The following is a 25,364-nucleotide window of genomic DNA, read 5'->3' on the forward strand; positions in this document are numbered from 1 at the left end:
ATAAATCACACTTTTGACTCTTATTTAATAAGGTGTCCGACTTGATACTGACTGTACCATAGGCCCTAACCCCTGTTGGCTGGGTTTTCCGTGCATCAACAGGACAGAACAGCTATGTTCGGTAAGACGAGGGTTGGTGGTGTGTGTCTATTTGTCAATAACAGCTGGTGCGTGATGTCTAATATTAAGGAAGTCTCGAGGTATTGCTCGCCTGAAGTAGAGTACCTCTTGATAAGCTGTAGACCACACTATCTACCAAGAGAGTTTTCATCCATATTTTTCGTAGCCGTCTATTTACCACCACAAACCGATGCTGGCACTAAGACCGCACTCAACAAGCTGTACAGGGCCATAAGCAAACAAGAAAATGCTCATCCATATGCGGCACTCCTAGTGGCCGGGGACTTTAATTCAGGCAAACTAAAATCCGTTTTACCTCATTTCTACCAGCATTTCACATGCGCAACCAGAGGAGAAAAGAAAGCGTCAATACAGGACTAAGATTGAATCATACTACACCGGCTCTGATGCTCGTCGGATGTGGCAGGGCTTGCAAACTATTACAGACTACAAAGGGAAACCCAGCCGCAAGCTGTCCAGTGATGCGAGCCTACAAGACGGGCTAAATGCCTTTTATGCTCGTTTCGAGGCAAGCAACACTGAAGCATGCATGAGAGCACAAGCTGTTCCAGACGACTGTGTGATCTCGCTCTCCGTAGCCGATGTGAGCAAGACCTTAAAACAGGTCAATATTCATAAGGCTGCAGGGCCAGATGGATTACCAGGACGTGTACTCAGAGCATGCGCAGACCAACTGGCAAGTGTCAAGTCATAGACTGTTCTTTCTGCTACCACACGACAAGCGGTACCGGATCGCCAAGTCTAGGTCCAAAAGGCTCCTGAACATCTTCTACCCCCAGGCCATAAGCCTACTGAACAATTTTTTAAAATTTGTTTTTATTTAAGTAGAAAAGTCAGTTAAGAACAAATTCTTATTTACAATGACGGCCTACCCCGGCCAAACCAGGACAACGCTGGATAATTTGTGCGCTGCCCTATGGGACTCCCAATCACGGTTGTGATACAGCCTGGAATCAAACCAGGGCCTGTAGTGACGCCTCTAGTACGGAGATGCAGTGCCTTAGACCGTTGCAATGGCCACCTGGACTATTTACATTGACACCCCCCCCTCCTTTTTTTTACACTGCTGCTACTCACTGTTTATTATCTATGCATAGTCACTTTACCCATACCTACATGTACAAATTACCTCGACTAACCTGTACCCCCGCACATTGACTCGGCATCGGTACCACCTGCATGTAGGCCCGTTATTGTTATTTAGTGTTACTTTTTATTTTATTTAGTAAATATTTTCTTAACTCTATTTCTTAAGGGCTTGTAAGTAAGCATTTCACAGTAAGGTCTACACTGGTTTTATTCAGCTCATGTGGCAAATAAAATTGGATTTGATTTTGTATTTCTCTGTATCTATTATCTAAATTACACAATATATTCATAGCTGTCCTCTACCGACTTGCTTCCTTGACTCCAGAGTTTAATTGCAATTATCTTTGCAGTGATTTATTGATGGATAAGTCCCGCTACAGAGTCGCAGGGTGTTAATTGCTTTGATTAAAAAGGCGCGATTAAGAGGCATATTAGAGGTAGCCTTCAGAAGATACAGCTGCTTTGTTTAATAGAAGGTCCAGGGCTTTAGTGGTGATGATCGCTGGATTCTTTGAAAACGCTATCCGTCGTCGCATTCTTGCAATAACCACTGCTCGAACAGAACTCTGACTTAACTCCCGGTTTACAAAATCTATGATCAGTAGGCTACTTACTCGGAAGGAAGGAAGGAGAAAAAGGAAGGGTGTATTATTAAAGTATTGTATCAGGTCCTGCCTCACTTTGTCTCAGAAAGACTGTTTAGCAGGGAGCTGCTGCTGTACAATAACTTCAATGTGTCCCTCTCTCTCGACGACAGGCTTTGCTTACACAGAGGGTGCGGCCTGGTTAACGTGTGTGTGTGTGTGTGTGTGTGTGTGTGTGTGCGCCTGCGTCACATCCGACATGCTCTGCTGGTCTGGCTGTGCACTTCAGGGGGCCGACGATTTGAGGGTTTGTGTGAGTGTGACACCGGACATCAGCCCAGGACTGGAGACATGCACGTAACAGGACATCACACCAGGCATCCCAGTGTGCTTCCCACTAATGGGGAATAAAAAATATTAAAAAAGAAACATCAAAAATTATACCGGATAGGTGCAGTGAAATGTGTTGTGTTGTTTTACAGGTTCAGCCATAGTAGTACAGCGCCCCTGCAGATAATTAGGGTTAAGTGCCTTGCTCAAGGGCACATCGAGAGATTTTTCACCTTGGTTCCTGGGAAAGTCAGGGATATTTATGTCTCCAATCTATACACCTTTTAATTCTCATGGCTTCACAGCAGAGTCCTGTAACTTATTGTTCCATCACTATCTACTGTTAAGTTATTTAGTGCATTACTTTTGACCAGGGCCCATAGAGCACTTTGTAGGGAATAGGGTGCCATTTGGGACAAATGCTAAAACAGGCCACAAACAGAGAAGGTCAGACCAGAGCAAGCTACAGGGATGCCAGGCTGTCTGACAGTGGGACAGCACCACATCAAGACTTACAGCAGGGCAGAGCACCACACTTTACAGCAGGGTTACCCAACTGGCGAGCGGGCCGAATTTGGCCCGCGAGTGGTTTGATTTGACCCCGCAATTTTTCTGAGCAAAAGAAAAAGTTGTATTTAAATATTTTTTTGTAATCTTTATTGTTGTACATAAAAAACTGTAAAAACACCAGGAAATGAGCTGCAAGTGATTTTAATTTAATAAATCTGTTCCCAAGTATTCCCACACATAGAGAGACACGTGATCGTATACAAGAGACACATGGTCGTATACAAATGTAAGAAAGGTTTGAAATGATTAGGTTTTAGTCAAACAATATATCTGTTTGGGCATCTTGTAGTCAGTATGCAGTCTTCAAATTATTTGTAATTATAAACTAGGTGGTTCGAGCCCTGAATGCTTATTGGCTGACAGCCGTGTTATATTAGTCAGTATACCACAGGTATGAAAAAACATGTCTTTTTACTACTCTAATTACGTTGGTAACCAGTTTAAAATAGCAATAAGGCCAATATACCACGGCTAAGGGCTGTATCCAGGCACTTCGTGTTGCGTCATGCATAAGAACATCCCTTAGCCGTGTTATATTGGCCACACCCCCTCGGGCCTTATTGCTTAATTATGTTCCGGCCCCCCGACCATTATATCAATTAAAAACATCGGCACATGGCTGAATCTAGTTATCCCTGCTTTACAGCATGTACAGACCCAAGCCAGTTTAGATCACATTACGTACGTATGCACTTAACCATACATCAGCCATTTTAGTCATTTACTCGCATAGGCCCAACATATAAACTATTATCTTAATCATCGTGTTTACATAGTATTATGACAGTGAATTTTATGTGAATCATACAGGTAACTGCCAAAATAAAGGAAACTCCAACATAGTGTCCTAATTGGGTGTTATGTCAGAACAGCTTCAATGCACCTTGGAATAGATTCTACCAGTGGCTGGAACTCTATTGGAGTGATGCGACACCATTCTTCCACAAGAAATTCCATCATTGGGTGTTTTGTTGATGGTGGTGGAAAACGCTGTCTCAGGCGCCGCTCCAGAATCTCCCATAAGTGTTCAATTGGGTTGAGATCTGGTGACTGAGATGGCCATGGCATATCGCTTACATTGTTTTCATGCTCATTAAACCAATCAGTGACCACTCGTGCCCTGTGGTTGGGGGCATTGTCACCCTATGGGGGCATAGCCGTGAAATCTAAAATAATGGCCTGCCCAGCATTTTTAAACGTGACCCTAAGCATGACCCGAAACATGATGGGATGTTAATTGCTTAGCAACTCTTTAGCATGTAAATCTTGATAGGGCAAACCAAATGATAATATGGGGATACATGCCCCTAAACAACAACGATCATTTTGGAGCTGCTTTACTCAAGAAAGCAAAAAAGAGACCATATTTGTATGGAGGCTTTATTAACTCAACGATATATATATTTTTTTACATTGTTTGCAAACTGATACGTGACACGTATTAATGCCAAAAATAAAATGCAAAACAGGCAACCCATTTTCTTTTTTTTTAGATAAAAATGTAGTGCTGAAAATGAATGACTAGTCGCCACTGGTACAACTCAGTGTTGGGAAGGTGTTCTTCATCTTCGGTATCTTCAGTGGACTTTGTGCCCCTCAGTCAAGTCTTTCTATCACCTGTATATCATCAACTGATTACCATGTAAACACTACGGCAGTGGCTTTGATATAAATAAATAACTAGGTGGATGTTTTATCCTATTTCACACATATACAAGTGTGTATTATACATGTGTGAATTGGACATTGTTTTTTTTTTTTACATATCCCACTCCCCCTAACCAATTAGGGTTAAGTGCCTTGCTCAAGGGCACATCAACACATTTGTTTACCTATTCGAACAGGCAACCTTTCATGAATGACCCAACGCTCTTAACCACTAGGCTACCTGCCACCAATCATATGACAACTCATTTTATATGCCAATTCATCTAAGACACATTTAATTCAACTGAAAGAAACTGACCGATGCTTTGTCCAAGTAATGCAGAAACATCTGAGAGACAGAGACCGTGCAGGGAAGACGAGACGGAGGATTTAAATCATTTGAAGTCAGTTTGGATGAAGCAAGGCGATGTGGCATGGAGCAGTGGTGGAAAAAGTACTCAATTGTCATACTTGAGTAAAAGTATATTTTAGCAATTCCATTTACTGTTGATACTAAAGTATATTTAATAAAGTATATTTAAAGTATATTTAAAGCCAAATACTTTTAGACTTTTACTGAAGTAGTATTTTACTGGGTGACTTTCACTTTTACTTAAGTATCAAAAGTAAAAGTAAAAATATTAATAATGTCAAATTCCTTATATTATGCAAACCAGACAGCACAATATGATTGTGTTTTTTAAATTTACAGATAGCCAGAGGCACACTCAAACACTTAGACATTAATTTACAACTAAGCATTTGTGTTCAGTGAGTCTGCCAGATCAGAGGCAGTAGGGATGACCAGGGATGTTCTCTTGATAAGTGTGTGAATTTGACAATTTTCCTGTCAAAATGTAATGAGTACTTTTGGGTGACAGGGAAAATGTTGGAGCAAAAAGTACATTATTTTCTTTAGGAATGTAGTGAAGTAAAAGTACAATTTGTTAAAAATATAAATAGTAAAGTACAGATAAGTACTTAAGTAGTACTTTATAGTATTTTTTACTTAAGTACTTTACACCACTGCATGGACGTCTCACTCTCACTCTCGTCTCATCTCATCCCCCTCTCTGGAACTCTGACAGCAGTCTCTCATCGCCTTGGCAGCTGTTGCCATGGTTCTGTCACCGTCGGCTACGACGTCGCAGCGTGAGCCTCAGAACAAACTGGGATGTCATGTCCACACAGATCAGGTTGACGCTGGTCTACGTCTCCACGGTGATGACGTTGTTGGGTTCTGAAGCGTCAGCTCAGCAGTTGCCTTATCAACGGAGCTGTCCGCTGTGGAATGGATGAAGACGTTAGAGGGAGGAAGGAGCGAAAGAGCCAGGGAGAGACAGAGAGTGAAAAATGCTGGCCACCTGATCCAGTACCTGTCAATCCAACTCCTCATCTGTCCTGTCATGTCCAGTGTTGTAACAGAATACAAAGATTGACCTGGGCAATGGATTGATTGGTACAACAAAAAAAAACTGCCTATTAGCCGTCCGCATTGACTATATCAGTCATTTACCCGTCGCTAAACCCCGTCCCTTTTGGTTACTGTTGCAATCTTGGACAACATTTTCCCGGGAAGCACAATTCGACCACTGGCGAAATCCCCTCACAATGATCTCAAACTGTGTTTCTAATACAAAATGAAATTTAACAGACTACTCCTCGCTAATCAGGAAACTATTGGGTATGTTGTGGTGGACTGTCGTTACAATTACAATCACGGGAACCTGGTCAAATTATGGTTGTAGTGTATCTAGGTACTGAATGTCTCTGAATTCACTGTCAAAGCTACGACAACATTTGGAGCTAACTAGTGCTCTCAAATCGTATCCTGATGTCGACAGCAGATGGGAGTTGTATTCATAACATTGCTAATTTAGCTAGCTAACATACATGTTGAGTTAAATTAAGTGGCTAGGTAGTTAGCGTTAGCAACGTTTGGTGGTCAGTGAGACTGAGAGCTAGAAAACAATGTAACAAAAGTATAATTTCGGATTTAAAAAACAGGCTCTGCATTTCAGAAACCAAAGTAGCAAATACCCCTGGTGACCTGTTAAATGATTTTCCCATTTAAATATGTATATATTTTTTTTTTAAGCTGGTGTGTCATACATAATCACTATATATGTATTATTTATTTGAAAAGACATTATCAATAAATAGTGTACATTTATCAAATTGAGAGTTTCTTGACTACAAACACAGTCACTTCGAGCAGTGATGACTCAAAGCAGTGACAGCCTCCGTTCCATATGTAGTGATGACCTCTGGTGGCACCGTTAATTCAATACAAATGTGGCACTGTTCTGATAATTTCACTCAATTATTCGCAAACAGGTGTCTAATGAAATAAGCCAAAACTGCCCCCCAACCCCATTTTAGAGAGACACGGCGCACCCCCATTACTCCTCCAGCAGGTGGCAGAGATGGAATGTGGGATGTCTTCAGCTTGATTTTGTTAGAACGGGAAGAAATTAAGATTTCCGGTAGTGTACAAACACTGGAGAAAAAAAATTACGCACATGTAAAGTGTTGTTTCATGAGCTGAAATAAAATATCCCTGAAATTTTCTATACACACAAAAAGCTTATTTCTTTCAAATGTTGTGCACACATTTGTTTACCTCCCACTTAGTGAGCATTTCTCCTTTGCCAAGATAATCCATCCACCTGATGGGTGTGACATATCAAGAAGCTGATTAAACAGCATAATCATTACACAGGTGCACCTTGTGCTGGGGGGCAATACAAGGCCACTCTAAAATGTGTAGTTTGACTGCAGGCATGTCCACCAGAGCTGTTGCCAGATAATTTAGTGTTAATTTCTCTACCATAAGCCACCTCCAACATCGTTTTAGAGAATTTGGCTGTACATCCGAACCGGCCTCACAACTGCAGACCACATGTATGGCATTGTGTGGTTGAGTGGTTTGCTGATGTCAACATTGTGAACCCGAGTGTCCCATGGTAGCGGTGGGGTTATGGTATTGGCAGGCATAAACTATGGACAACGAACACAGTTGCATTTTATCGATAGCAATTAGTGCACAGAGATACCATGACGAGATCCTGAGGCCCATTGTCGTACCATTCATCTACCACCATCAACTCAAGTTTCTGCATGATAATTCCCAGCCCCATGTCACAAGGATCTGTACACAATTCCTGGAAGCTGAAAATGTCCCAGTTATTCCATGGCCTGCATACTCACCAGACATGTCACCCATTGAGCAAGTTTGGGATGCTCTGGATCGACGTGTATGATAGCGTGTTCCAGGACCCGCCAATATCCAGCAACATCACACAGCCATTGAAGAGGAGTTGGAGAACTTTCCCAAAAAGCCACAATCAACATCCTGATCAACTCAATGCGAAGATGTGTCGCGCTGCATGAGGCAAATGGTGGTCACACCAGATACTGACTGGTTTTCTGATCCACGTCCCTAGCTCTTTAAGGTGTCTGTGACCAACTGATGCATATCTCTATTTCCAGTCACGTGAAATCCATAGATTAGGGCCCAATGAATTTATTTAAATTGATGGATTTATGACTGTAACTCAGTAAAATATTGCGTTCATATTTTCGTTCGGTGTGTGTGTATGTATGTATGTATGTATGTATGTATGTATGTATGTATGTATGTATGTATGTATATTGTAACCACCCTGGGTTTATAAACGCGGAAATCGACTCTGCCATTGGAGCATGCTTTTGCGGCACAGTCGATAGCGCGCTGGACTTCGGGCTAGAAGGTCGAGGGCTCGAGACCTGCTCCCTGCTGTTTCATTACAATATATATATGTAATAGGTGACCTGGAAAGTATATTTTTGTTGGCGTAATTAAGGTCAAGTGTCCATAACACTGAGCTAGCAAACAATGTAACAAAAGTATAATTAGCGATTTGAAAAATCCTCTACCAGGCTCTGTATTTCAGGAACCACAGTAGTCCTGTTGCACTGTTCAGTTATTTATCCATTTAAAAATGCAATTTACGTGTGAGGTTGACCAATGTGTCGGACTTGACAACAGTTGCTATCCATTGGGAGTGTTGCGATTGGTTGCCCAATATTCTGGGGTGGGGCATAGCAAAGGGTCAATTATGCTTCTTTCTTCCCTTAATGTTTTTTGACATGAGGGTTAGGGAGAGAAGCGATGCTTATCTGAAAGCCGTTTAGAAATTACAGATCACTATGAAAACTTCATTGACTTTTCATTAATGGACAATCGTAAGATCAAATTTGGACGAAGGCATTGTTGATTTATGATAGCCAATTCTAGAATTTACTTTTCACAAATGAATTGTTGAGAGTTATCTTCCTTCCCCCCACTCCCATTTTACTGATTCACATGTCAAAGTCCCCGTTTTTCTCCGTCTCACTAACCAACCAACCATGGGTCGCTTGATGGAGTGGCTGAAGGATTGGCGGCTGACTGGGGCTACAGACATGGGACTGTTAGCAGAACCAGAACTCTGTGAGCGACCAAGTGTTTAACTGTGTTTTGTACTTATTCAACGTTAAAGGATAATGGTATTTCTACTCCTTTTGCCTTGTCAGACTCTCTCACACACACACACACACACACACACACACACACACACACACACACACACACACACACACACACACACACACACACACACACACACACACACACACACACACACACACACACACACACACACACACACACCTTTACCCTCAGAAAGGTTTCTGTGATTGGATCGGTGCTAGTTGCCATGGACAACAGAGATGTTTTTCATTGCATCGGTTACTTTATTCTTATCCATCCTTCTTCCTGCCTCCTCAGAAATAAACGCAGTTTCTCAAAGCTACTACATCCAAATGTTCATACAATTAGAGGTTCACTGTTTCTCTCTGTCGTTACGTGTTCAATAACTCTTGAACCATGTTATTTCCTCAGTGTGTCATTTCTCATTTCTACTGTGGAAAGAAAGGTGTACAGGCAGGCAAGGAGACTCTGCAGCTTGGGAACCAATCCAAACGGAGCAACATTTACACAATGGTTACCTAGTTTTTGTACAACAAAGTAAATGTTTTGAACTGAAAATCCACAAAACTATCACTACTGTAGCTAGCCAATTATGCTCTTAACTAATCCAAAATCTAGAGCACTAAGGGCGTCAAGGGACGCCATGTTTGTGTGTGTATAGTTTGTCAAATTAAGGCACAATGGCACTTGATAAACAACTATAATGGGCTCAAGACTGACCCTTGAGGGACCCATTTTTTATTTCCTCATCTCACCAAGCAAATCAGATTCAGACCAAGTTCAATAAAGCTAGAATAGCTCTAATTCAATGAATTTAATTTCTAGTTTCATCATTATCACCAACACAATACACATTCTAGCAACAATCTTATTTTGGTACTCAGTTAATATCTGGGGTATTCCTGTCTTCGGTATTAATATCATGGCTTGTGCATTATCCATCACCCATCAAACTGAAACCCTACACATCAATGTCTCCACTCTGCCACATGACAAATTGTGCAACGGTTTTGGTGTTAAGCGAGTGAAAAGGACAATGTGTCATCATGACAAATCACATCAAAATATTTTTTTTGCATACGAAAGAGCATACGAGGTGTCACCGTGGTAGGTGACTTATCTTTTAGTGAGAGGCAAAAGGACTTTACTTTCCATATAAAAATCCAAACACCAAGTCCAATCATCGTCGTCATCGTCTTCATCACATCAGTCTCTCCTCAGTAGTGGCTGGCCATTTCAATAGGTGATACTGTATGATGGATACAATGGCAACAGAAGAGCAACGTGGAGCTAGTTTTCAGGTTCCATTAAGGTTCAAGTGAGTTACTCTCTCAGATACAGAGAGTGTCTTCTCTACCCAGATGGTGTTGTAGGGTACCTGGGTAGTGTTCTGGTGTCCTCTCTGCCCAGATGGTGTTGTAGGGTATCTGGGTAGTGTTCTGGTGTCCTCTCTACCCAGATGGTGTTGTAGGGTATCTGGGTAGTGTTCTGGTGTCCTCTCTACCCAGATGGTGTTGTAGGGTATCTGGGTAGTGTTCTGGTGTCCTCTCTACCCAGATGGTGTTGTAGGGTAACTGGGTAGTGTTCTGGTGTCCTCTCTGCCCAGATGGTGTTGTAGGGTAACTGGGTAGTGTTCTGGTGTCCTCTCTGCCCAGATGGTGTTGTAGGGTATCTGGGTAGTGTTCTGGTGTCCTCTCTGCCCAGATGGTGTTGTAGGGTAACTGGGTAGTGTTCTGGTGTCCTCTCTGCCCAGATGGTGTTGTAGGGTAACTGGGTTGTGTTCTGGTGTCCTCTCTGCCCAGATGGTGTTGTAGGGTAACTGGGTAGTGTTCTGGTGTCCTCTCTACACAGATGGTGTTGTAGGGTAACTGGGTAGTGTTCTGGTGTCCTCTCTACACAGATAGTGTTGTCTATCTATTAAAGTTCATTGAAGTGAGTAAGAAGTCTGTCTCAGATGAGGTGTAGCGTTGTGAGGAGACGTGTCTCTCAAATACAGATAGCGTTGTTTTATGGTAGCTGGGTAATGTAGTGTAAGGTGTCCTCTCGACCCAGGTAGGGTTGAAGGGTAGCTGGGTAATGTAGTGTTAAGTGTCCTCTCTACCCAAGCAGGTCCTCATACTGCTTCCTGAAACAGTCCCCTGCAGGGAAGAAGTCCCAGCATCTCTCCTGGTACATCTTCCACACGTACGACTCCTGTTGAGGGAGACGGAAACACGCAGTACGATAAAGGGTTTCATGAGTGAGAAGGTGTTTTTCGATGACCTGTGACCTGTTTTCATATGATAAAGAGAAGTGTTATTGTACGTACCTGACCGGTGTGTTCAGTCTCGTCCTTGTTGATGAGGTACATCAGGAAGAAGCTGCACAAGGACAAAAGCAGTGTCAAAGGAGGCCAGTTTGATCAAAATATTAACTCAGGCTTTCATCCAGAGCATCATTGGTTAAACACATCTAATTAAATTCAAACGAGAGCCTTTTAATGGAGCAGCTCTGGTCGTATGTGCTTGAACAACATCCTCATGTCCATTATGTACTCACAGGTAGTTGGCAAGGTTGTGCTCTTGTAAGGTGTGGGTCTCAAAGCCGTGGGGTGTCGTGTCAAAGTAGTCATTTCCAATTCCACAGATGAAGCATTTAGTCTACAAGAGGATGGAATGTGTTAACCCAATCAGATACATTTCCCACCCTTAACATATTAGCATTTATTCAAGAGGATAAAATGTTCTGTTGTGAAGAATATGGAATCGTGTCAACGACTTAACAACAACAGAATAACATTGCTGTTTCCTAACATTGATACAGTAGGTTCTAGGTGAGACCAGGTGAACTCTCACCTCCAGACCAGGTGAACTCTCACCTCCAGACCAGGTGAACTCTTACCTCCATATCCTCCTTCACCTGCTCCTGCTGGTCTCTCAGTTCCCCAAACGCATCAATAATCAAACCTGGAGTATTGAACAAGACAGCATTTTAACTTCACATTTATTACACAGGAAAGCCTAGTTCTCTCAGCTGTTGTTTTAAACAGCAGGAAGCCAAGTACAGTGATTCCCAACCTGGGGTTCTGGTACCTCGGTGGTACCAATCCTATCCACAGGGGGTATTTGGGAAGACTCATATGACTCATATCGTATTGCAAAGCAATGTGATCGGAGGTACAGTAACCAAACAAGGTTGAGAATCACCGGCCACGTAGATAACGTACCCTGGATGATGGCCAGGAGGATGACGATGACGAAGAAGAAGAAGGTGATGTCAAAGAGGATACGCCACAGCTCGTAGGGGTCTCCAGCCGGGTCCTCAAGCTCATCACCGATACCACCGCCGGCCCTCACCCCGGCGTACAGGTGGAACAGATAGCACTGAGGAGGATATACAGGTGGAACAGATAGCACTGAGGAGGATGTGCAGGTGGAACAGGTAACACTGAGGAGGATATACAGGTGGAACAGATAACACTGAGGAGGATATATAGGTGGAACAGATAACACTGAGGAGGATATACAGGTGGAACAGATAACACTGAGGAGGATGTGCAGGTGGAACAGATAACACTGAGGAGGATATATAGGTGGAACAGATAACACTGAGGAGGATATACAGGTGGAACAGATAACACTGAGGAGGATATACAGGTGGAACAGATAACACTGAGGAGGATGTGCAGGTGGAACAGATAACACTGAGGAGGATATATAGGTGGAACAGATAACACTGAGGAGGATATACAGGTGGAACAGATAACACTGAGGAGGATATACAGGTGGAACAGATAGCACTGAGGAGGATATATAGGTGGAACAGATAACACTGAGGAGGATATATAGGTGGAACAGATAACACTGAGGAGGATATACAGGTGGAACAGATAACACTGAGGAGGATGTGCAGGTGGAACAGATAACACTGAGGAGGATATATAGGTGGAACAGATAACACTGAGGAGGATATACAGGTGGAACAGATAACACTGAGGAGGATATACAGGTGGAACAGATAGCACTGAGGAGGATATATAGGTGGAACAGATAACACTGAGGAGGATATATAGGTGGAACAGATAACACTGAGGAGGATATACAGGTGGAACAGATAACACTGAGGAGGATATACAGGTGGAACAGATAGCACTGAGGAGGATATACAGGTGGAACAGATAACACTGAGGAGGATATACAGGTGGAACAGATAGCACTGAGGAGGATATACAGGTGGAACAGATAACACTGAGGAGGATATACAGGTGGAACAGATAACACTGAGGAGGATATACAGGTGGAACAGATAACACTGAGGAGGATATACAGGTGGAACAGATAACACTGAGGAGGATATACAGGTGGAACAGATAACACTGAGGAGGATATACAGGTGGAACAGATAACACTGAGGAGGATATATAGGTGGAACAGATAACACTGAGGAGGATATACAGGTGGAACAGATAACACTGAGGAGGATATATAGGTGGAACAGATAACACTGAGGAGGATATATAGGTGGAACAGATAGCACTGAGGAGGATATATAGGTGGAACAGATAACACTGAGGAGGATATATAGGTGGAACAGATAACACTGAGGAGGATATATAGGTGGAACAGATAGCACTGAGGAGGATATATAGGTGGAACAGATAACACTGAGGAGGATATATAGGTGGAACAGATAACACTGAGGAGGATATACAGGTGGAACAGATAACACTGAGGAGGATATATAGGTGGAACAGATAACACTGAGGAGGATATACAGGTGGAACAGATAACACTGAGGAGGATATATAGGTGGAACAGATAACACTGAGGAGGATATACAGGTGGAACAGATAACACTGAGGAGGATATACAGGTGGAACAGATAACACTGAGGAGGATATATAGGTGGAACAGATAGCACTGAGGAGGATATACAGGTGGAACAGATAACACTGAGGAGGATGTGCAGCAGTTTTGGATTCCTTCCTACAACATGTTCTGTGAGTTGTGGAATTAAGTCCAACCAAGCCATCTATTAGTGGATTATCTTAAAGACTTAACCTGTGAAGGATGTGTATGACTGACTGATACGTGCTATGACACAGTATCAATACTACTTTGTTGAGTTATCTATTAGCAGTGAGTAGAGGGGGGTGTGTGCAGACTTACAGTCATCATGTCGTCACACTTCATGTCAGGGGCGTCCTCGTCCTCGCTCTTGTTGTAGAACTTCCTGAAGAAGTTGAAGGCCACCACAGTGTACAGATACACCACCACCGCCAACAGCCCTACAGTCAGCACCAACTGTACAGAGAGAGAGAAGGGTCATTATTAGTGAAGATGTTGAAGGCCACCAGGGTGTAGATACACAGCCCTACAGTCAGCACCAACTGTACAGAGAGAGAGAAGGGTCATTATTAGTGAAGATGTTGAAGGCCACCAGGGTGTAGATACACAGCCAACAGCCCTACAGTCAGCACCAACTGTACAGAGAGAGAGGACATTCATATTCACAGTGTTCTCTGCATACAGAAATGTAAAGTGTGTTGAGCAGGGGTTGGAACCAGTTCAGGGAACAGAACCGAAACATAACAGGGATAGAACGTGATCTCTGGTGTTCCTGAACAGAACCGTTATTTTATTATCTTGAGAACCGATTAATAATATTATTTTTAGTTCACAAAATATTCCCAATGTCTAGTATATCATTGTGTCATTTGGTTAATTAAGCTACAATGTTAGTCATAGTCTCAACACATTTGTCACGTCCTGACCAGTAATAGGGGTTATTTGTTATTGTAGTTTGGTCAGGACGTGGCACGGGGTATTTGTTTTATGTGGTTCGGGGGTTATGTGTATGTAGAGGGGTGTTTTATTTATGTGTTCCGGGGTTTTGGTGTATGTTCTTGTTTTGGTATTCTAGGCTTTTCTAGTTTGTATATTTCTTTGTTGGTCTGTGTGGCTCTCGATCAGGAACAGCTGATTGAGAGTCATATTTAGGGAGCTTGTTTTCACCTGGTTGATTGTGGGTAGTTGTATTTGCACTGCTGTTGTTTAGCCTGCAAATCTGTTAGCTGTCGTTCTTTGTATATTGTGTTCGCTATAATAAATATAATTATGAGCACGCAGCCCGCTGCGCCTTGGTCTCTACATTACGACACCCGTGACAACATTCCAGTTCACGTCATGATGTTCAGCGCTTCAAGCAATTTCCCTCCATGTCCACTCTCTCATCTCGCTCCTGCACTTATCTGACCAATCAAGTATATAATCAACTATCTTACCTGGTCTGAAGCAAGCTGCTCTATCGTCGCTAATTTGTTGAGTAAATTCATGAGCTGAAGGTAAAAACAATGTTGATTTCACAGGTTAAAAAAAAATTACGAAAGGGAACTATATGAAAACTTTTTTGGGGGTTCGAACTGGTTCAGAACTTTAAAAACATTTTTATGGAACAATAGGACATTTATTTAGGTTCCAACCCCCGGTGTAGAGACCTGGGTCAAATAAAATAAACAAGACTTCACTTGACTTGACTAGAATGAGGATATCAACCTTTCGTAACCAGCAACCAGACCTGGGTCAAATTGAAATGTCATCGGTATCTCTGTACATTCAAATTGCCATTGATAAAATGCAACTGTGTTTGTTGTCTGTATTTTATGCCTGGCTATACCATAACCCCACCATGGGGCACTCTGTTTACAACGTTGACATCAGCAAACCACTCGCCCACACAATGCCGTACACGTGGTCTGCAGTTGTGAGGCCGGTTGGACATACTGAGAAATTCTCTATAATGACTTTGAAGGCTTACAGTAGAAAAATAAACATTCAATTATCTGGCAACCGCTCTGGTGGACATTCCTGCAGTCAACATGCCAAGTGAACACTCCCTCAAAATGTGAGACATCTGTGGCATTGTGTTGTGTAACAAAATGACACATTTTAGAGTGGCCTTTTATTGTCCGCAGCGCAAGGTGCACCTGTGTAATAATCATGATGTTTAATTAGCTTCTCGATATGCCCCACCTATCAGGTAGATGGATTATATAGGGCAAAGGAGAAATGCTCATTCAGGGATGTAAACAAATTTGTGCACCAAATTTGAGAAATAAGCTTTTATTTTGTATTTCAGCTCATGAAACATGGGACCAACACTTTACATGTTGTGTTTATATTTTTGTTCAGTGTATGAGATGTGCTTGATTTAGCTAGTTCTTTTTTGAAAGCACAGGTATTTGACATGTATTTGACCCAGATCTGAAAGCACCCTATTGCCCCATGTGTCTGTCTGGGAGGATCTTCCTGGCTTCTCGTCACTAAAGTGATGTAACTGCTTCCCCCATGTGTTTTCAGATTATTGCAGATAAGGGAGAGGAGGCAACTTTATATTATTGAGATGTCCCCTGATCTACAGTCTAGTGGTTCAAATGTCTATGTGGCTCTCTGACGGTGCCTGGTGGTGTTATTGCCACATGCCTGTTTTCCATTGTGAGTGACGGAGGACAGGATGGTCCGGAGGGTCTTGAAGCCCATGGCGATGTCCAACAGATGGGCAGCGAAGAAGAAGTTGTTGTAGTGCCCCAGGATGGACATGGTGGCGTACCAGATCAGGTACAGGAACGACTGACATGACAGAACAAGGAAAAGTGAAGCTCAGTCCGTCACTTCATCAGTCTAAAAATCAACTTGAAATCCTTAGTCCTTTCACCTTTGTGTTTGCCATTTGGAAGGGACTGGATAGGTGTAAGCAGTATGGTGATGGCTCCAGCTAGCCTCCTGTTTGACCATACTGCTTACACCTATCCAGAGCCCTAATGCCAGCCACAAACACTGAAGGGAGAGGAGCTAGGTTGACAGTTTGGCTTTATTGAGGGAGTAAACACTTACGTTGTCAGTCAGCACCACTCCCATTTTCCAGATGTGGTACTTGGTGTCGATAGAGCTCAACCTACCATAGGGAAACAGACAAGAGGTTTCTTAGCTGGGAAACAGACAGAGGTATCTTAGCTGGGAAACAGACAAGAGGTTTCTTAGCTGGGAAACAGACAGAGGTTTCTTAGCTGGGAAACAGGCAAGAGGTTTCTTAGCTGGGAAACAGACAGAGGTATCTTAGCTGGGAAACAGGCAAGATGTTTCTTAGCTGGGAAACAGGCAAGAGGTTTCTTAGCTGGGAAACAGACAGAGGTTTCTTAGCTGGGAAACAGACAGAGGTATCATCATGTATTTTACTGTGTTGGTATGAGAGGATTACTTTCTCACCAGCGGTTAACTAAACTGAGGTACTATGTCTATCACTATGTTTACTAGCAACGTATTTTATTAGCGATGCATCAGCCAGCATTCACACTATTAAGAGTTTAGTTGAGATGATATGAGAAGAGTGGATGTCTCACCACGACACAAGAGAAGCCGCCTCCACCACAGTCTCCTGAGTAGGGTCGAAGTCCAGGGCGCTCTTATCCAGACCCAACAGCTCAGCTATCCGCTCAGCTCCATACAGGTCTCCATACTTATTAATGACCTATAGACAGACACATACAGATCTCCATACTTATTAATGACCTATAGACAGACACATACAGATCTCCATACTTATTAATGACCTATAGACAGACACATACAGATCTCCATACTAATTAATGACCTATAGACAGAACAGACACATACAGATCTCCATACTAATTAATGACCTATAGACAGACACATACAGATCTCCATACTAATTAATGACCTATAGACAGAACAGACACATACAGATCTCCATACTAATTAATGACCTATAAACAGACACATACAGATCTCCATACTAATTAATGACCTATAGACAGAACAGACACATACAGATCTCCATACTAATTAATGACCTATAAACAGACACATACAGATCTCCATACTAATTAATGACCTATAGACAGAACAGACACATACAGATCTCCATACTAATTAATGACCTATAAACAGACACATACAGATCTCCATACTAATTAATGACCTATAGACAGAACAGACACATACAGATCTCCATACTAACTAATGACCTATAGACAGACACATATAGATCTCCATACTAATTAATGACCTATAGACAGAACAGACACATATAGATCTCCATACTAATTAATGACCTATAGACAGACACATACAGATCTCCATACTAATTAATGACCTATAAACAGACACATACAGATCTCCATACTAATTAATGACCTATAGACAGAACAGACACATACAGATCTCCATACTAATTAATGACCTATAAACAGAACAGACATATACAGATCTCCATACTAATTAATGACCTATAGACAGACACATACAGATCTCCATACTAATTAATGACCTATAGACAGAACAGACACATACAGATCTCCATACTAATTAATGACCTATAGACAGACACATACAGATCTCCATACTAATTAATGACCTATAAACAGACACATATAGATCTCCATACTAATTAATGACCTATAGACAGACACATACAGATCTCCATACTAATTAATGACCTATAGACAGAACAGACACATACAGATCTCCATACTAATTAATGACCTATAAACAGAACAGATACATACAGATCTCCATACTAATTAATGACCTATAAACAGAACAGATACATACAGATCTCCATACTAATTAATGACCTATAGACAGACACATACAGATCTCCATACTAATTAATGACCTATAGACAGACACATACAGATCTCCATACTTATTAATGACCTATAGACAGACACATACAGATCTCCATACTTATTAATGACCTATAGACAGACACATACAGATCTCCATACTAATTAATGACCTATAGACAGAACAGACACATACAGATCTCCATACTAATTAATGACCTATAAACAGACACATACAGATCTCCATACTAATTAATGACCTATAGACAGAACAGACACATACAGATCTCCATACTAATTAATGACCTATAGACAGACACATACAGATCTCCATACTAATTAATGACCTATAGACAGACACATACAGATCTCCATACTAATTAATGACCTATAGACAGAACAGACACATACAGATCTCCATACTAATTAATGACCTATAGACAGACACATACAGATCTCCATACTAATTAATGACCTATAGACAGAACAGACACATACAGATCTCCATACTAATTAATGACCTATAGACAGACACATACAGATCTCCATACTAATTAATGACCTATAGACAGACACATACAGATCTCCATACTAATTAACCTCTTGGGGCTAGGTGGGACGCTAGCGTGCCACCCGTGGTGCACTCCATCAACAGCAGGTGCATTTCAAGAGCGGCAAATTTGAATCCAAATAAATGTCAAAATTCAAATTTTTCAAAAATACAACTATGTTACACCATTTGAAAGATAAACATCTCCTTAATCTAACCACGTTTTACGATTTCAAAAAGGTTTTACGGCGAAAGCATAAATTTAGAGTATGTTAGGACAGTACATTTACAAGAGTTGTGTGTAATGTTTTGTCAAGTCAAAGACAGGGTCACCAAAACCATAAAACCAGCTAAAATGATACACTAACCTTTTACAATCTCCATCAGATGACACTCCTAGGACATTATGTTAGACAATGCATGCATTTTTAGTTCTATCAAGTTGATATTTATATCCAAAAACAGTGTTTTACTATGGCATTGATGTTGAGGAAATCGTTTCCCTCCAATAACCGGCAGTCAAGTCAGCGTCACAAATTAAATAATTAAAATTAGAAAACATTGGTAAAATATTATATTGTCATTTAAAGAATTATAGATTTACATCTTTTGAACGCAATCAACTTGCCAGATTTAAAAATAACCTTACTGGGAAATCACACTTTGCAATAATCTGAGCACTGTGCCCAGAAAAATACGCGTTGCGATACAGACTAGACGTCATGTTGGGGAGATCTAAAATCGAAAATACTATGTAAATAATCCATTACCTTTGATTCTCTTCATCAGATGTCACTTCCAGGTATCACAGGTCCATAACGAATGTAGTTTTGTTCAAAAAAGCTCATCATTTATGTCCAAAAATCTCCGTCTCGTTAGCACATGATGTAAGCCAGCCGGACTTCTCGTCATGAACGAGGGGAAAAAATATATTTCCGTTCGTTCAAACATGTCAAACGTTGTATAGCATAAATCATTAGGGCCTTTTTTAACCAGAACATGAATAATATTCAAGGTGGACGAATGCATACTCTTTTATAACGTATTGGAACGAGGGTACCCAACATGAAGTAGCGCGCCAGGTGTCTAATGGGACATCACCGTTCCATGGCTCTTGTTCGGTCAGATCTCCCTCCAGAAGACTCAAAACACTTTGTAAAGGCTGGTGACATCTAGTGGAAGCAATAGGAAGTGCCAAAATATTCCTAAACCCCTGTGTTTTTCAATGGGATAGGTTTAAAGTCAATACAACACATCAGGTATCCACTTCCTGTCAGAAAATGTCTCAGGGTTTTGCCTGCCAAATGAGTTCTGTTATACTCACAGACACCATTCAAACAGTTTTGGAAACTTTAGAGTGTTTTCTATCCATATATAATAAGTATATGCATATTCTAGTTACTGGGTAGGATTAGTAACCAGATTAAATCGGGTACATTTTTTTTATCCAGACGTGCAAATGCTGCCCCCTAGACCCAACAGGTTAATGACCTATAGACAGACACATACAGATCTCCATACTAATTAATGACCTATAGACAGAACAGACACATACAGATCTCCATACTAATTAATGACCTATAGACAGACACATACAGATCTCCATACTAATTAATGACCTATAAACAGACACATACAGATCTCCATACTAATTAATGATCTATAGACAGAACAGACACATACAGATCTCCATACTAATTAATGACCTATAGACAGACACATACAGATCTCCATACTAATTAATGACCTATAGACAGACACATACAGATCTCCATACTAATTAATGACCTATAGACAGAACAGACACATACAGATCTCCATACTAATTAATGACCTATAAACAGACACATACAGATCTCCATACTAATTAATGACCTATAGACAGAACAGACACATACAGATCTCCATACTAATTAATGACCTATAAACAGACACATACAGATCTCCATACTAATTAATGACCTATAGACAGAACAGACACATACAGATCTCCATACTAATTAATGACCTATAAACAGACACATACAGATCTCCATACTAATTAATGACCTATAGACAGAACAGACACATACAGATCTCCATACTAACTAATGACCTATAGACAGACACATATAGATCTCCATACTAATTAATGACCTATAGACAGAACAGACACATATAGATCTCCATACTAATTAATGACCTATAGACAGACACATACAGATCTCCATACTAATTAATGACCTATAAACAGACACATACAGATCTCCATACTAATTAATGACCTATAGACAGAACAGACACATACAGATCTCCATACTAATTAATGACCTATAAACAGAACAGACATATACAGATCTCCATACTAATTAATGACCTATAGACAGACACATACAGATCTCCATACTAATTAATGACCTATAGACAGAACAGACACATACAGATCTCCATACTAATTAATGACCTATAGACAGACACATACAGATCTCCATACTAATTAATGACCTATAAACAGACACATATAGATCTCCATACTAATTAATGACCTATAGACAGACACATACAGATCTCCATACTAATTAATGACCTATAGACAGAACAGACACATACAGATCTCCATACTAATTAATGACCTATAAACAGAACAGATACATACAGATCTCCATACTAATTAATGACCTATAAACAGAACAGATACATACAGATCTCCATACTAATTAATGACCTATGGACAGACACATACAGATCTCCATACTAATTAATGACCTATAGACAGACACATACAGATCTCCATACTTATTAATGACCTATAGACAGACACATACAGATCTCCATACTTATTAATGACCTATAGACAGACACATACAGATCTCCATACTAATTAATGACCTATAGACAGAACAGACACATACAGATCTCCATACTAATTAATGACCTATAAACAGACACATACAGATCTCCATACTAATTAATGACCTATAGACAGAACAGACACATACAGATCTCCATACTAATTAATGACCTATAGACAGACACATACAGATCTCCATACTAATTAATGACCTATAGACAGACACATACAGATCTCCATACTAATTAATGACCTATAGACAGAACAGACACATACAGATCTCCATACTAATTAATGACCTATAGACAGACACATACAGATCTCCATACTAATTAATGACCTATAGACAGAACAGACACATACAGATCTCCATACTAATTAATGACCTATAGACAGACACATACAGATCTCCATACTAATTAATGACCTATAGACAGACACATACAGATCTCCATACTAATTAATGACCTATAGACAGACACATACAGATCTCCATACTAATTAATGACCTATAGACAGAACAGACACATACAGATCTCCATACTAATTAATGACCTATAGACAGACACATACAGATCTCCATACTAATTAATGACCTATAAACAGACACATACAGATCTCCATACTAATTAATGATCTATAGACAGAACAGACACATACAGATCTCCATACTAATTAATGACCTATAGACAGACACATACAGATCTCCATACTAATTAATGACCTATAGACAGACACATACAGATCTCCATACTAATTAATGACCTATAGACAGACACATACAGATCTCCATACTAATTAATGACCTATAAACAGAACAGACACATACAGATCTCCATACTAATTAATGACCTATAAACAGACACATACAGATCTCCATACTAATTAATGACCTATAGACAGAACAGACACATACAGATCTCCATACTAATTAATGACCTATAGACAGACACATATAGATCTCCATACTAATTAATGACCTATAGACAGACACATACAGATCTCCATACTAATTAATGACCTATAGACAGACACATACAGATCTCCATACTAATTAATGACCTATAGACAGACACATACAGATCTCCATACTAATTAATGACCTATAGACAGACACATACAGATCTCCATACTAATTAATGACCTATAGACAGAACAGACACATACAGATCTCCATACTAATTAATGACCTATAGACAGACACATACAGATCTCCATACTAATTAATGACCTATAGACAGACACATATAGATCTCCATACTAACTAATGACCTATAGACAGACACATACAGATCTCCATACTAATTAATGACCTATAGACAGACACATACAGATCTCCATACTAATTAATGACCTATAGACAGAACAGACACATACAGATCTCCATACTAATTAATGACCTATAGACAGACACATACAGATCTCCATACTAATTAATGACCTATAGACAGAACAGACACATACAGATCTCCATACTAATTAATGACCTATAGACAGACACATACAGATCTCCATACTAATTAATGACCTATAGACAGACACATACAGATCTCCATACTAATTAATGACCTATAGACAGAACAGACACATACAGATCTCCATACTAATTAATGACCTATAGGCAGACACATACAGATCTCCATACTAATTAATGACCTATAGACAGAACAGACACATACAGATCTCCACACTAATTAATGACCTATAGACAGACACATACAGATCTCCATACTAATTAATGACCTATAGACAGACACATACAGATCTCCATACTAATTAATGACCTATAGACAGACACATACAGGTCTCCATACTAATTAATGACCTATAGACAGACACATACAGATCTCCATACTAATTAATGACCTATAGGCAGACACATACAGATCTCCATACTAATTAATGACCTATAGACAGACACATACAGATCTCCATACTAATTAATGACCTATAGACAGACACATACAGATCTCCATACTAATTAATGACCTATAGACAGACACATACAGATCTCCATACTAATTAATGACCTATAGACAGACACATACAGATCTCCATACTAATTAATGACCTATAGACAGACACATACAGATCTCCATACTAATTAATGACCTATAGACAGACACATACAGATCTCCATACTAATTAATGACCTATAGACAGACACATACAGGTCTCCATACTAATTAATGACCTATAAACAGAACAGATACATACAGATCTCCATACTAATTAATGACCTATAGACAGACACATACAGATCTCCATACTAATTAATGACCTATAGACAGAACAGACACATACAGATCTCCATACTAATTAATGACCTATAAACAGACACATACAGATCTCCATACTAATTAATGACCTATAGACAGAACAGACACATACAGATCTCCATACTAATTAATGACCTATAGACAGACACATACAGATCTCCATACTAATTAATGACCTATAGACAGACACATACAGATCTCCATACTAATTAATGACCTATAGACAGAACAGACACATACAGATCTCCATACTAATTAATGACCTATAGACAGACACATACAGATCTCCATACTAATTAATGACCTATAGACAGAACAGACACATACAGATCTCCATACTAATTAATGACCTATAGACAGACACATACAGATCTCCATACTAATTAATGACCTATAGACAGACACATACAGATCTCCATACTAATTAATGACCTATAGACAGACACATACAGATCTCCATACTAATTAATGACCTATAGACAGAACAGACACATACAGATCTCCATACTAATTAATGACCTATAGACAGACACATACAGATCTCCATACTAATTAATGACCTATAAACAGACACATACAGATCTCCATACTAATTAATGATCTATAGACAGAACAGACACATACAGATCTCCATACTAATTAATGACCTATAGACAGACACATACAGATCTCCATACTAATTAATGACCTATAGACAGACACATACAGATCTCCATACTAATTAATGACCTATAGACAGACACATACAGATCTCCATACTAATTAATGACCTATAAACAGAACAGACACATACAGATCTCCATACTAATTAATGACCTATAAACAGACACATACAGATCTCCATACTAATTAATGACCTATAGACAGAACAGACACATACAGATCTCCATACTAATTAATGACCTATAAACAGACACATACAGATCTCCATACTAATTAATGACCTATAGACAGAACAGACACATACAGATCTCCATACTAATTAATGACCTATAGACAGACACATATAGATCTCCATACTAATTAATGACCTATAGACAGACACATACAGATCTCCATACTAATTAATGACCTATAGACAGACACATACAGATCTCCATACTAATTAATGACCTATAGACAGACACATACAGATCTCCATACTAATTAATGACCTATAGACAGAACAGACACATACAGATCTCCATACTAATTAATGACCTATAGACA

The 25,364-nt window shown here is 40.1% G+C and overlaps 1 protein-coding gene across 4 annotated transcripts in view; it reads right to left on the reverse strand.

Moving 5' to 3' along the window:
* Nucleotides 1-9,116: 9,116 nt before the first annotated feature.
* Nucleotides 9,117-25,364, reverse strand: part of LOC106571102 (ryanodine receptor 3) — a 229,681-nt gene continuing 213,433 nt past the window's right edge. For 3 of the 4 annotated variants that reach the window (XM_045695568.1, XM_045695569.1, XM_045695565.1), the window contains 9 exons: nucleotides 17,252-17,379; nucleotides 16,746-16,806; nucleotides 16,335-16,481; nucleotides 14,022-14,156; nucleotides 12,080-12,236; nucleotides 11,755-11,819; nucleotides 11,413-11,513; nucleotides 11,183-11,234; nucleotides 9,117-11,067 (listed from right to left, as the gene is read on the reverse strand). In XM_045695568.1, coding sequence (XP_045551524.1) covers nucleotides 10,972-11,067; nucleotides 11,183-11,234; nucleotides 11,413-11,513; nucleotides 11,755-11,819; nucleotides 12,080-12,236; nucleotides 14,022-14,156; nucleotides 16,335-16,481; nucleotides 16,746-16,806; nucleotides 17,252-17,379 — 942 coding nt within the window. In that variant the 3' untranslated portion in view covers nucleotides 9,117-10,971. Of the gene's footprint in view, nucleotides 11,068-11,182; nucleotides 11,235-11,412; nucleotides 11,514-11,754; nucleotides 11,820-12,079; nucleotides 12,237-14,021; nucleotides 14,157-14,254; nucleotides 14,336-16,334; nucleotides 16,482-16,745; nucleotides 16,807-17,251; nucleotides 17,380-25,364 lie in introns of those variants that run through there. The other variant, XM_045695566.1, reaches the window with a different exon arrangement.

Source organism: Salmo salar, chromosome ssa15, assembly GCF_905237065.1.
Source record: "Salmo salar chromosome ssa15, Ssal_v3.1, whole genome shotgun sequence".
Classification (NCBI taxonomy): Eukaryota; Metazoa; Chordata; class Actinopteri; order Salmoniformes; family Salmonidae; genus Salmo; species Salmo salar.